This window comes from Mustelus asterias, chromosome 13 (genome assembly GCF_964213995.1).
Source record: "Mustelus asterias chromosome 13, sMusAst1.hap1.1, whole genome shotgun sequence".
NCBI lineage: Eukaryota > Metazoa > Chordata > Chondrichthyes > Carcharhiniformes > Triakidae > Mustelus > Mustelus asterias.
In genome coordinates, this window is record NC_135813.1 from 29716171 (window position 1) to 29730837 (window position 14667).

The following is a 14667-nucleotide window of genomic DNA, read 5'->3' on the forward strand; positions in this document are numbered from 1 at the left end:
TGGCCTCCTTCTGCACTGTAGGGTTTCTATGATTCTATGATAGGTTTAGGTTGAAAAGACTGGGGTTGTTCTCCTTGGGGCAAAGGAGATTGAGGGGAGATTTGATGGAGGTATACGCGATTATGACAGACTCAGATCAGAGAACGAAACATACTTCCCATTAGGTGATTGTGCAAGTACTTGAGGGCACAGATTTAAGATTTTGGGCACAACATGCAGGGGGATTGTGAGGAAGGACCATTTTTACATAGCATGTGGCAATGACCTGGAGCCAGCTGCCCATGAGTGTACTGGAAGAGGATCAATGGTTTTAAAAGGAAAGTGGATGGACTTGTAGGAGCTAAACTTGTTGGGCTGCAGGGATCAAGCAGAGGGACTGGGGCTACCTGGATTGCTCCACAGGGAGGCCGGCATGGTCTTGATGGACCGCAGGGCCTCCTCCTGTGCTGTTCGTGTCACTGATTCTATGGTATTGATGCAAGCAGCTGTAATTGCTTCAGCTTTTTGTTTTGGATAATACAAGCATTTAACCGGAAAAGGGTGTGGGTATTCTTGTTGCTTACTTAAGTAAAGTGGAGTTGCTATAAACAATGTGTTTAATCAGCCATTTGACACTTAGGCCTGTCATTTTTTTGAAAGTCTAATCCTTTGAATAGTGCAAACGGTTTTGAAAATTAAATGTTTTTTTAGTTTATAAAAAAAATTGACTTGTTGAAACCTTGTTCCATCCTAAAGTAATCAAAATAGATTTCAAATTCTCAAAATGGCATTGAACGTAACTAGTTTTTCGAATTAAAAACTTTAACATTTAAATTGAGGAAGACCAGTGTTGTAGCTGTTGTTACTCCTTGTTAGATGTGTTAATTTGTGGCTGATGGAACTCCGATTAGGACACAGGGCAATGCTGAATAAAATGCGTGCAAGTTGAGTAACTTCTTTGTGATTAATTTGTATGTTGACATATCAGCCGGAATTCTACCGCCCCGTCCGCCACGGGAATCGGAGCGGATGAGGGGCAAACCATGGGGACCTCAGGCGGGGTTTTACGGGTTGCGGGATGAGCAAGGCCATAAAATTCAGCCCATTGAGTAATTCCACCATTTAAACATTGATGTACTGACAGGAACATTGTGTAGAGATTCTCTCTCCCCCCCCCCCCCACCCCCACCAACTCTCAAAACTCATTAGCTACAAATGTTATTACAGGTAAAATATTGGAAGAAAAAGGCTCAAATGAAATTAATAGATTTAGTGATCATTAAATTAAACTAGAACAAACAAAACAAATTAAGGGGGCAAAAGTCTGTTCTAAAAGAAAATGAGTATATTCCAGAGCTCCTTAAGATTCCATTAATAACTTTTCCAAAAACCACAATTTTACAGGAATTCAACTTGTTTTGAAAGTTTCAAAATTTACTGCATGAAGATGGATTATAGTGGTTGAGTTTTACACTTACATTTACAACTACATTTCAGTTCAAAATAAAAAACAAAGTTGTTTGAGCATTGTCCAATATTTTCTGAGAAATCAATATTTCCAATTTACATAAGATGCAGGAAAATGTATTTTTAAAAAATGAATGAATATCTGTTAGAATACAAGGCAGATTGTGTGTTGCATCGTCAGGGATGAAATCTTTCTGCAAAATTCACTGTTATCCTCCTGCCCCTGCATGTTCCTTTTGACTTGTGTTATTGTTGGAAGGTCTGTTATCCTCTGTACCTATCATCAGGAGTGACTGGTTTTTAAAGCCCGATTAAATTTCATTTTAGTTTGCAGCTCTTATTTCCTTTAGTTTTGTACCCTTTATGTTGCATATCCATAGTGTTGTTTTGTTTCTGCTGTCATGTGCTTATTGTTAGTTAACTTACCCATGCAATCAGTTCACCCTGACATGAAGCCAATATATTTTCACAAAAACAAGGAAATAACTTTTAGAAAAACATCAACTGCTGAGAATTCTCATAAGTACGCACTGATACTGGCTTTAGTATAAAGCTATGGGCTGGATTTTTAGTCCAGGGCCAGGAGCCTGAAATCAAGACCAGTTCCAGGTCCCTGCCCTGCATGGCATGTTCTAGACATGTCCACCCATTTTTTTAAAGGGCCAGGCCTATTAATGGTAGCGAGTGATCTTATTACACAGTAAAGGATGCCAGACTGGCTCCCGAGGCTGGAGGGTCAATTGGACGGCACGGTAGCACAGTGGTTAGCACTGCTGCTTCACAGCTCCAGAGACCTGGGTTTGATTCCTGGCTTAGGTCATTGCCTGTGTGGAGTTTGCACATTCTCCTCGTGTCAGCGTGGGTTTCCTCCGGGTGCTCCGGTTTCCTCCCACAGTCCAAAGATGTGCGGGTTAGGTTGATTGGCCATGCTAAAGTTGCCCCTTAGTGTCCTGCCATGCATAGGTTAGAGGGATTAGCGGGTAAATATGTTGGGATATGGGGGTAGGGCCTGGGTGGGATTGTGGTCGGTGCAGACTCAATGGGCCAGATGGCCTCTTTCTGCACTGTAGGATTTCTATGGTTTCTATGGGAGACCCTCCAATGTTGACATATCAGCAGCCCCACTAACTGATTTGTGATGGGAGGGTGCTTCAACATGGAGTCACCTTTGGAAGCCATGGTCAGTGTTTCCATATTTGGAAACACCTCCAGGAGATGGCTAGTGGTTATAGCTGTGGCCTAGCAGCCATGACTACGGTGGATGGAGGTTCCCTCATGGGAATGAAGCCCAGCCCCAATCTAGCCCGATGTGAGCACACCATGGTTGCCCTACCATCGTCCCTTGTCCGCATTGCCAACTGGAACGGGGCCTTAATAGACCCCATTATTGACCCTAATTCGCCTCCATTGGTTGCTTGCTGTTTGTGGGTGGAGTTGTTCTGACTCGATCCAGTACCTCTATAATGGGCTTGGTGCCATGGTCATGGTGCTGAAGCAGCATGACGGCTGGTGAGGCAAAAGCTCTAGTCCTGACCACAACCTGCTTTCGAAACCCAGTCTGAAGATTTTTCTTCGCTTGTCTGATCATTCACTTCTATATCTGCAAGACAACATAGTTCTGTGAACATATAGGTGCAGGCATCTCAGTGCACCTTTGCACTGGAGTGCGACTTGAATGGAGTGCTGAAAGTTTGGTGAGTTGAGAGCAATGGGAAGGAGGTACTGCTTTGCTTTTTCTAACTTTTTCACCCTGTGGGGATTGGTTCTTACTCTGCTGCAGGAGGAGAGGCTAGCTGTAGAGTATCTGGTACGTGGTTACGGTCTATTCTATTCGTAAGGTTTATAATAGCGCAGAAACCTGTCATAAGCCTAATAAAATACATGCAAGGGAAATAATTAGTTGAACAAATTAATTAAGCAGTTAATTAAAACACATGAAGGATGGATGGGAAGATAGGTGATGTGAATCGGCTGCAGCATGTGGGAGCTCCTGGCTGCCATTATCTTCCAGGGCAAGCATGTGCACAGTAAGTGTTTGTGTCTTGAGGTGCTTTGGCTCAGAGCTGAAGGCTGAGCTGCAAACACTGTGACACGTCAGGGAGGGGAAAGTTACCTGGACACTTTGTACTAGGTGGCAATCATATCCTTTAAGGGAGGGTCTTCTGATTTGTAAGGTGGTCAGGAGCAGGAGCATGTGACTGCAGCTGAGGCAGGTAAGGGGACCCAAAGGGCAGGAGTGCAGGAGCCTTAGTCTCTACTATTGTCCAAGAGATTTAAGGTTCTTTTGGGTTGTTTGGATAAGAGTGGGGCAACATGGTGGATGAGCTAACTGACTGTGACGCTATCCCACGGGAAGCCATTCAAGTGGGAGGAGTAAAAAGGAATGTAGTGATAGTAGGGGGCTGTATAGTCGGGGGGATAGACACTGTTATTTGCAACAAGGAATGAGAGTCCAGAAGGGTGTGCTGCCTGCCTGGTGCCAGGGTGGAGAGGAAACAGTGAGAGGGGTGGGATTAGATGCATTGGCCATGCTAAATTTCCCCTCAGTGAACAAACAGGCGCTGTTGTTGTCCACTTGGGTACCAACGACATAGGCAGGATGAGGAAGGAGGTTCTACATAGTCAGTATGAGGGGTTAGGCACCAAATTGAGTAGGAAAACCACAAGGATAATAATTAGTTGAACAAATTAATTAAGTAGTTCATTAAAACACATGAAGGTTGGATGGGAGGATAGGTGACACGTCTCAGCTGCAGCATGTGGGAGTTCCTGGCTGCCATTATCTTCCAGGGCAAGCATGCCTACAGTAAGTCTTTGCAGCTTGAGGCACTTTGGCTCAGAGTCGTTGAACTGAAGGTGAGTGGGGATAAAAGGGGTCTTTTTCAGGATGGCAGCAGGTGACTAGTGGTGTGCCTCAGGGGTCAGTGCTGGGACCACAACTTTTCACAATATACATTAATGATTTGGAGGAAGAAACTGAAGGCAGTGTTGCTAAGTTTGCAGATAATACAAAAATATGTTAAGGGACAGGTAGTATTGAGGAGGTAGGGGGGGCTGCAGAAGGACTTGGACAGGTTAGGAGAGTGGGCAGAAAAGTGGCAGATGGAATACAATATGGAAAAGTGTGAGGTTATGCACTTTGGAAGGAGGAATGGAGGCATAGACTATTTTCTAAATGGGAAAATGCTTAGGAAATCAGAAAGACGAACAATGACTCCCAAGTCCCTTTAAGATTCTCTTAAGGTTAACGTGCAGGTTCAGTCGGTAGTTAGGAAGGCAAATGCAATGTTAGCATTCATTTCGAGAGGGTTAGAATACAAGAACAGGGATGTACTTCTGAGGCTGTATATGGCTCTGGTCAGACTCCATTTGGAGTATTGTGAGCAGTTTTGGGCCCCAGATCTAAGGAAGCATGTGCTGGCCTTGGAAAAGGTCCAGAGGAGGTTCACAAGAATGATCCCTGGAATGAAGAGCTTGTCGTATGAGGACTCTGGGTCTGAACTTGTTGGAGTTTAGAAGGATGAGGGGGGATCTTATTGAAACTTACAGGATACTGCGAAGCCTGGATAGAATGGACGTGGAGAAGATGTTTCCATGAGTAGGAAAAACTAGAACCAGAGGGCACAACCTCAGGCTAAAGGGGCGATCCTTTAAAACAGAGATGAGGAGGAATTTCTTCAGCCAGAGAGTGGTGAATCTAAGGAACTCTTTGCCACAGAAGGCTGTGGAGGCCAGGTCATTGAGTGTCTTTAAGACAGAGATAGATAGGTTCTTGATTAATAAGGGAATCAGGGTTATGGAAAAAGACAGGAGAATGGGGATGAGAAAAATATCAGCCATGATTGAATGGCGGAGCAGACTTGATGGTCCGAATGGACTAATTCTGCTCCTATGTCTTATGGTTTAATCTCTGAATTATTATCTGAGCCACATGAAAATTGGTATAAGGCAAATAAGATTAGAGAAATTAATGCATGGTTCAAAGATTGGTGTGGGAGAAGTGGGTCCTGGTTCATGGGGCACTGGTGCCAAAACTGGGGAAAGAGGCAACTATACAGTTGGGACAGTCTACACCTCACTGTGCTGGGGCTGATGTTCTAGCGAGCTGCATAACTGGGGGATGTAGAGAGGGTTTTAATCTAAATAAAGGCTTGAATTTGAGAAGATGTGGTATTAATATGAGAAATGGAAAGGAGAGCAAGTACAAATCTTAAAAGTAAATCAGCAGATAAAGCTAGAGGTTACAAAAATAATAAAGGAATAAAACTAAAGGCTCTATATCTGAATGCACACAGCATTCGAAACAAAACAGATAAATTGATAGCGCAAATATAAATAATTGAGTACAATTTGATAGCCATTTCAGAGACATGGTTGCAGGATTATATAGTTTGGGACCTGAATATTGAAGAGTGCATGACATTTAAGAAGGACAGGAAGCTAGGAAAAGGTTGCGGGGGGGGGCTCAATTAATTAATTAATGATAACACGAGGTTGAAATTCAACAGGTTTATTTGGAATCACGAGCTTTCGGAACACTGCTCCTTCAGGTGAGGAGCAGTGCTCCACAAGCTCGTGATTCCAAATAAACCTGTTGGATTTTAACCTGGTGTTGTGAGACCTTTTACTGTGCTTACCCCAGTCCAATGCCGGCATCTCCACGTCTTAATTGATGATGGTATTAACACAGAGAGGGATGCTCTAAGTTCAGGAAATCAGGATTTAGAAGCGGTTTGGGTAGAGATGAGGAAGGATAAAGGCAATAAGCCACCTATGGGAGTGATATGCAGGAACCCCCCCTCCCCCGGCCCCACTGCTTGTACAAATGGAAGCTTGTCAGGAAGGTATGATGAGAATCATGGAGGATTCTAATTTACATATTTTACATATAGACTGGAAAAATCAGATTGGCAAAGGTGGCCTAGGTAGGGAGTTCATAGAATGTTTTTGGGATTGTTTCTTTGAACAGCATGTTCTCGAGCCGACCATAGAGCAGGCTATGCTAGACCTGGTATTGTACAATGAGATAGGATTAGTTGATGATGTCATAGTAAAGGCACCCCAAGGCAGCAGCAATCATAAAATATGATTGAATTTTACATTCAGTTTGAGGGAGAGAAGTGTGCATCCAAGATAAGTATTTTAAAAAATAGGGGCAGTTAGGAGGGCATGAACGCAGAGCTAGATAAAGTGAACTGGAAAATGGGATAGGTCAATAAAGGTGCAGTGGGAGACATCTAAGAGGATATTTCAAATACAGTGAATAGATACATTCCAACAAGAAGGAAAAATTCCAAGAAGACCCACCATCTGTGGTTAACTGAAAAAGTTAAAGATAGTACCAAACGTAAAGAAAAAACGTATAATTGTATAAAGGTAAGTGGCAGATCAGAAGATTGGACAAAATATAAAAATCAGCAAAGAATGAAAATTAAAGTATGAGAGAAAGCCAGCTAGAAATGTAAAAACCAAAGGTAATAACTTCTTTAGGTATTTAAAAAGAAAATAATTAATGAAGTGAGCGTTGGTCATTTAAAATGAATCTGGGAACTTAAGGAGATGGCAGATGAAATGAACGGGTATTTTGCATCAGACTTCACTGTAGAGGATACAAGTAACGTCACAGAAATAGCTGTACCTCAGGAAATGGAAAGGAGGGAGGGAATCAAGAAAATTACAATGACAGGAGAAGTGGTACTGAGAAAATCGTTGGAGCTGCAGGCTGATAGGTCCCTGGGTCCTGTTGGATTTCACCTCAGAGCCTTAAAAGAAGTGGCTAGTGAGAAAGCTGATGTGTTGATTTTAATTTTCCAAAATTCCCTAGATTTGGGAAGATTCCATTAGACTGAAAATGGCAAATGTAATTCCTTTATTCAGAAAGGGAGGGAGACAGAAAATAGGAAACTGCAGGCTAGGTAGATTAACATCTATCATAGGGAAAATGTTAGAAGTTATTATTAAAGATGTTATAGTAAGACAGTTGGAAAAATTCAGGGTAACCAGGAAGAGTAGCATGGTTTTGTGAAAGGCAAATCATTTAACCAAATTTAACCAATTTATTAGAGTCCTTTGAAGAAGTAATGTGCTATGGATAGAGGGGAACCAGTAGATGTACTGTACTTAGATTTCCAGAACGCATTTGATAAGGTGACAAATCAAAGATTATTACAGGAAATAAAATCTCATGGTGTAGGGGGTAATATATTGACATGGACAGAAGCTTGACTGGCTAGCAGGAAACATAATTGCGTAAGTGGGTCATTTTCTGGTTGGCAAGGTGTAACGAGTGGTGTGCCACAAGAATCAGTGCTGGGACCTCAACTGTTTACAATTTATATAAATGATTTGGATGAAGAGGTGGTTGCCAAATTTGCTGATGACACAAAGATGGGTAGGAAAGTAAATTGTTAAGAGGGCATAAGGAGGCTACAAAGGGATATAGATAGGTTAAGTAAGTGGGCAACAATATGGCAAATGGAGTATAATGTGGGAAAATGTGAAATTGTCCATTTTGGTAGGAAAAATAAAAAGCTTGTTATCCAAATGGTGACCGATTGCAGAGCTCTGAGGCGAAGAGGGATCTGGGTGTTCTTGTGCATGAATCACAAAAAGCTGGTATTCAGGTACAGCAAATAATTGTGAAAGCTAATTGAATGTCATTGTTTATCACAAAGAGAACTGATTACAAAAGTAGGGAGGTTATACTTCACTTATAGAGAGCAGTAGTGAGACCACATCTGGAGTACTGTGTGTAATACTGGTCTCATTATTTCAGGAAAGATGTAAATGCATCGGAAGCAGTTCAGAGAAGCTTTACCAGACTTATACCTGGAATATTTTGTACTGTTAATTTATTATCAAATGGTTATATTTTCAGTTTCGTTTGAAGTGCCATTGCAGAATTGTGTGACCTGACATTGTTGCCTTCAGTTAATAGAATTCACTGAGAGTGCCAATTGTACTTATCATATCTTTACATTAAAATGTTTTTAAAAAACATACATTAGGTTGTCATTCAGAAGGAGAGTCGGATCTACGTGGGAATGTGCACCAATTCTCTGAAGTTCTCCATTCTAAGCATAACCATCCTAAATGCCATTGTAATTACATTCATAGCATTTTCACCTGAGGGAGAAAATAACTAGATCCATGGTTTGTGTTTTTAGGAAGGGGAAGTGTACTGCATTGATGCCCGTTACTATGGAAATGTCAGCCGCTTTATAAACCATCTGTGTGAGCCAAATCTGATCCCGGTGCGCGTTTTCATGTCACACCAGGACCTGCGTTTCCCAAGAATTGCATTCTTCAGCAGCAGAGACATCAAGTCTGGCGAGGAACTAGGGTAAGTATCTAATATTGCTCAACGAATTGCACATTTAAATATTTAAACAAAATGGATATCCTAGATTTCACTTCCACTTTATCGTCCATACGGAAATTAATTTTGAGTACATTGCTTATTCATTATTAAGTTCAATAACAACAAAAAGAAAATTGCAGTGATCTAACTTTAAAATATATATTAAAAACTATTTCGATGCACTAAAATAATCAGTCAGTGAGTCACAACATTAGTGCATATCCTGATCCGTACATCAAACCCCCTATTGAAAGTTCTTACAGGGAAGAGCACAAATGAGTTCAGGAATCCATTTGTCTTGCATCTGAGAGATTGTAGCATTTTCCATGAATGCATCCAACGGTAATACTGAGACCAGGAATGATTTTTATTTGCCGTGACACACTTTACTTGCATCAAATTTCTTAAGAACAGATTTTGTCAAGGAAGATCTGCTCATCAGATATTGTCCCTGCCTGATTCAATAATCTCTGTACCCGTAAACATTCTACTATCCAAAGATAACAGTACTAGAAGCGATGTCAAAAGGATAGTGCTCTCAACCGTAGCCATATAGAAAAGTTTAATGATTGTGGGATAGACTGCAAGTCTTCACTTTTCTATTGGCTTGTTTTACTACTATCTTTGTGGCTAAGGGATTGTTAGCGGGAGAGAATCTCAAAAAAAACACTCAATGCTCAGGGTTGGTCCTCGCATCAAACGGTTTATTTTCAAAGAACAGTACAGCACAGGAAACAGGCCCTTCGGCCCTCCAAGCCTGTGCCGCTCCTTGGTCCAACTAGACCAATCGTTTGTATCCCTCCATTCCCAGGCTGCTCATGTGACTATCCAGGTAAGTCTTAAACGATGTCAGCGTGCCTGCCTCCACCACCCTACTTGGCAGCGCATTCCAGGCCCCCACCACCCTCTGTGTAAAAAACATCCCTCTAATATCTGAGTTATACTTCGCCCCTCTCACCTTGAGCCCGTGACCCCTCGTGAACGTCACTTCTGATCTGGGAAAAAGCTTCCCACCGTTCACCCTATCTATCCCCTTCATAATCTTGTACACCTCTATTAGATCTCCCCTCATTCTCCGTCTTTCCAGGGAGAACAACCCCAGTTTACCCAATCTCTCCTCATAGCTAAGACCCTCCATACCAGGCAACATCCTGGTAAACCTTCTCTGCACTCTCTCTAATGCCTCCACGTCCTTCTGGTAGTGCGGCGACCAGAACTGGACGCAGTACTCCAAATGTGGCCTAACCAGCGTTCTATACAGCTGCATCATCAGACTCCAGCTTTTATACTCTATACCCCGTCCTATAAAGGCAAGCATACCATATGCCTTCTTCACCACCTTCTCCACCTGTGTTGCCACCTTCAAGGATTTGTGGACTTGCACATCTAGGTCCCTCTGTGTTTCTATACTCCTGATGACTCTGCCATTTATTGTATAACTCCTCCCTACATTATTTCTTCCAAAATGCATCACTTTGCATTTATCTGGATTAAACTCCATCTGCCACCTCTCCGCCCAATTTTCCAGCTTATCTATATCCTGCTGTATTGCCCGACAACGCTCTTCGCTATCCACAAGTCCAGCCATCTTCATGTCATCTGCAAACTTGCTGATTACACCAGTTACACCTTCTTCCAAATCATTTATATATATCACAAATAGCAGAGGTCCCAGTACAGAGCCCTGCGGAACACCACTGGTCACAGACCTCCAGCCGGAAAAAGACCCTTCGACCACTACCCTCTGTCTCCTATGGCCAAGCCAGTTCTCCACCCATCTAGCCACTTCTCCTTGTATCCCATGAGCCTTAACCTTCTTAACCAACCTGCCATGTGGGACTTTGTCAAATGCCTTACTGAAATCCATATAGACGACATCCACGGCCCTTCCTTCATCAACCGTTTTTGTCACTTCCTCAAAAAACTCCTCCAAATTTGTAAGGCACGACCTCCCTCTTACAAAACCATGCTGTCTGTCACTAATGAGATTGTTCCGTTCTAAATGCACATACATCCTGTCTCTAAGAATCCTCTCCAACAACTTCCCTACCACGGATGTCAAGCTCACCGGCCTATAATTTCCTGGGTTATCCCTGCTACCCTTCTTAAACAACGGGACCACATTCGCTATCCTCCAATCCTCAGGGACCTCACCCGTGTCCAAAGAAGCGACAAAGATTTCCGTCAGAGGCCCAGCAATTTCATCTCTCGTCTCCCTGAGCAGTCGAGGATAGATGCCATCAGGCCCTGGGGCTTTGTCAGTTTTAATGTTCCCTAAAAAACCTAACACTTCCTCTCTTGTAATGGAGATTTTCTCTAACGGGTCAACACCTCCCTCCGAGACACTCCCGGTTAACACGCCCCTCTCCTTCGTGAATACCGATGCAAAGTATTCATTTAGGATCTCCCCTATTCCCTTGCGTTCTAAGCATAATTCCCCTCCTTTGTCCCTGAGAGGTCCGATTTTCTCCCTGACAACTCTTTTGTTCCTAACGTATGAATAGAATGCCTTAGGATTCTCCTTAATCCTGCCTGCCAAGAACATCTCGTGACCTCTTTTTGCCCTTCTAACTCCCCGTTTGAGTTCTTTCCTACTCTCTCTGTATTCCTTTTCGCCAGCGGGGAGATGGCTTCTGTTAAATCCAGTGCCTCTCTCCGACGAACAAAGGAAAAACATCCATTCTTATACATTTTTCAAACATCTACACAGCCCATCACGGCTGGACCTTGTCCAATAATATTGATTACAGATTACATACAGCAGTCACATATCCAATGAAAAAGGCGTTACGTAAGGTGGGCTTGTGCATGATCAGCTCGTGGTCTCATGGACACGACTCATGGTACCTCAGTCAATATTATCTTTCTTTCTCCCACCTGGAGTCCTTGAGTGTACAATACTCCTTGTCCAGTAGGCCTCCTTATCACCTCCCATGATTATCATCTCCCATGATTATCCTCCCTAATCCGTGTCTGGTTTTCATCCGAGGCCTCAGATCATAGACTGGTACCAGTCACCAGTATCTGTGGTCTATTGTACACAAGCTTATGCTCAAGCCAGCTAATGGTGTTCAGGAATGTGGCTAAAAGCTAGCATCCATCTTGTGTCGTTTTACTATCCTGAGCTCCTGTTAACATGGTGGAGTTTTCATGCATGCCCTTTGTGATGGTATAACGGTAAATTCATACATATTTATCATATACTATTTATTCCTACTAATATAAATTGCTATACAGGTACCGTTGAATATAAATTGTTGTACAGGCATCTAAACCAAGGATATTGTTCCCTCCAAACCTATTCTTTAAATCTCCCTTCAACAGGATAAATTCCATGCTAAATGTTTGTAAATGATTGGTTTCCTTGTAGGCCAGCTAGTGCACATTTTGACATGGTTTAATTGTTATTGTGAGGCAAAATCAAAACAATCTGAAATCCAGCTTGCCTGAATTCAGGTTAGTGAATCTTAGGATGCTTGGCTATTCACTTGCTTAAAATATTAAGTGGGTAGGATGCACTTCCAAACTGTGTGTACTTCAAGCAGTGTATCTTTCTGTTATCGGTTCATCCCAATGCAAAGAAAATGCAGGTAATAAATGGGCACCTGCAGTATAAAAGTAGTGCTCAATATATGTTCAGTGACTAATAATATAGAGTTGCAGTCAACCTGTAAAGTAATAATACTGTTAAGAAGCAGAATTGACGGCATGGTGGCACAGTGGTTAGTACTGCTGCCTCACAGCACCAGAGACCCAGGTTCGATTCCTGGTTTGGGTCACTGTCTGTGCGGAATCTGCATGTTCTCCCTGTGTCTGTGTGGGTTTCCTCTAGGTGCTCCGGTTTCCTCCCACAGTCTGAAAGACATGCTGGTTATGTGGATTGGCCATGCTAAATTCTCCCTCAGTGTACCTGATCAGACGCCAGAGTGCGGCGACTAGGGGATTTTCGCAGTAACTTCATTGCAATGTTAATGTAAGCCTACTTGTGACACTAATAAATAAACTTTAAAAGAGTATTGCTTAAGGAGAATCATAGTCTTTTTTAAAGGAACTCTTTTAACACTCTGCTGTGTTTTCTCTTAGTTTTGATTATGGAGACAGGTTCTGGGACATCAAGAGTAAATACTTTACCTGTCAGTGTGGTTCAGAGAAGTGCAAGCATTCAGCTGCTGCCATTGCTCAGCGACAAGCTACAGTGTCCCAACTAGAAGCACAACAAAACGGACTTCCAGACACCAGCTCAGCCGCATCTGCCAATGTTTCTTGACATGCTAATTCAACCTGGACCACATTGAGCTGCATTGAAAGAAATGGCTCTGCTTGTGTGAACAGACTCTTGGAAGCACCAGCTCAGCTGTACTGATGAAATCCTTCCTGCGAATTGTCTGTCTAGATATTGACAATAGGACATTTAATAAATTGAACTTTTGTTATAGTGAGGGCCAACAGTTATGGTGCTGATTATTGTGTGACTTTACTCCCGAGTAAAACTCACCTCAAGATTGTATAAAGGAACAACTTGTTTTTAACATGAATTCAAGTAAAACTTTTTTACATGTAGTAGTATTAGTAATGGTAAAAGTAGTAAAAGTTTGTCTTTATGAATTTGCCATCTGCTGTTGATGCGTGATGGTTGGACATTAAAACACCATTTTTGCATAAAATTTTTAAAGGTCCTTTAGTGCAGGTCAGTTTTTTTGTGCAAGTCCTTTGAGAACTTTACAGAGACATTACTGTTTGCATTCATTATAATTTTTAATGGTTTTAAGGGCATTTATGCTTGATCCATTAGTGTTCTGAATTTGTATGCAAATCTTGCTCAAATGTTATAAATAAAAGCAGTTCGTAATAGATTTGTGAAGTGTGCAAATGCTTATTTTAAACCGATGTAACATTACTTTAAGAACTATCACCTTATTGAAGACAATGATAACATATTCCTGGGTTCAATTTGTGGCAGCCCAATATAAGATCTTAATGAAGTGTTATAAAGATAAGCAAACAAGACACATGAAAAATCCCTCCACTGCTGCTTCACAGCTCCAGGGACCTGGGTTCGATTCCCGGCTTGGGTCACTGTCTGTGTGGAGTTTGCATATTCTCCTCATGTCTGCATGGGTTTCCGCCGGGTGCTCCGGTTTCCTCCCACAGTCCAAAGATGTGCGGGTTAGGTTGATTGGCCATGCTAAAATTGCCCCTTAGTGTCCTGAGATGCATCGGTTAGAGGGCTTAGTGGGTAAAATATGTAGGGATATGGGGGTAGGGCCTGGGTGGGATTGTGGTCGGTGCAGACTCGATTGGCCGAATGGCCTCTTTCTGTACTGTAGGGATTCTGATTCCTCGGGCGGCACGGTAGCACAGTGGTTAGCACTGCTGCTTCACAGCTCCAGGGACCTGTGTTCGATTCCCGGCTTGGGTCACTGTCTGTGTGGAGTTTGCACATTCTCCTCGTGTCTGCGTGGGTTTCCTCCGGGTGCTCCGGTTTCCTCCCACAGTCCAAAGATGTGCGGGTTAGGTTGATTGGCCATGTTAAAATTGCCCCTTAGTGTCCTGAGATGCGTAGGTTAGAGGGATTAGTGGGTAAATATGTAGGGATATGGGAGTAGGGTCTGGGTGGGATTGTGGTCGGTGCAGACTCGATGGGCCGAATGGCCTCTTTCTGTACTGTAGGGTTTCTATGATTCTATGATCCAATGACTTATTTCAATTGGCAGCATCAGATAGAGTGGAAAGGTTGAAACATACTTAAAGGTGCATTTCTGTTACATATTAATTCAATGGACTGAAATAGTTGACCAGTGTTCATTGTGTATGCAGTTGCCAAACATATTTGATGTAGTCAGTTGACAGGGTAGACACTC

General features: G+C 42.5%; 1 protein-coding gene across 8 annotated transcripts in view; it reads left to right on the forward strand.

Moving 5' to 3' along the window:
- The window catches only part of LOC144502549 (histone-lysine N-methyltransferase EHMT1-like), a 163713-nt gene extending 150051 nt beyond the window's left edge, over nucleotides 1-13662 (forward strand). For 4 of the 8 annotated variants that reach the window (XM_078226630.1, XM_078226629.1, XM_078226633.1 and 1 more), the window contains 2 exons: nucleotides 8613-8788; nucleotides 12890-13662. In XM_078226630.1, the coding sequence (XP_078082756.1) occupies nucleotides 8613-8788; nucleotides 12890-13073 (360 nt within the window). In that variant the 3' untranslated portion in view covers nucleotides 13074-13662. The remainder of the gene's footprint in view (nucleotides 1-8612; nucleotides 8789-12889) is intronic. The other 4 variants (XM_078226631.1, XM_078226635.1, XM_078226632.1 and 1 more) reach the window with 1 other exon arrangement.
- The last annotated feature ends 1005 nt before the right edge of the window (nucleotides 13663-14667 follow it).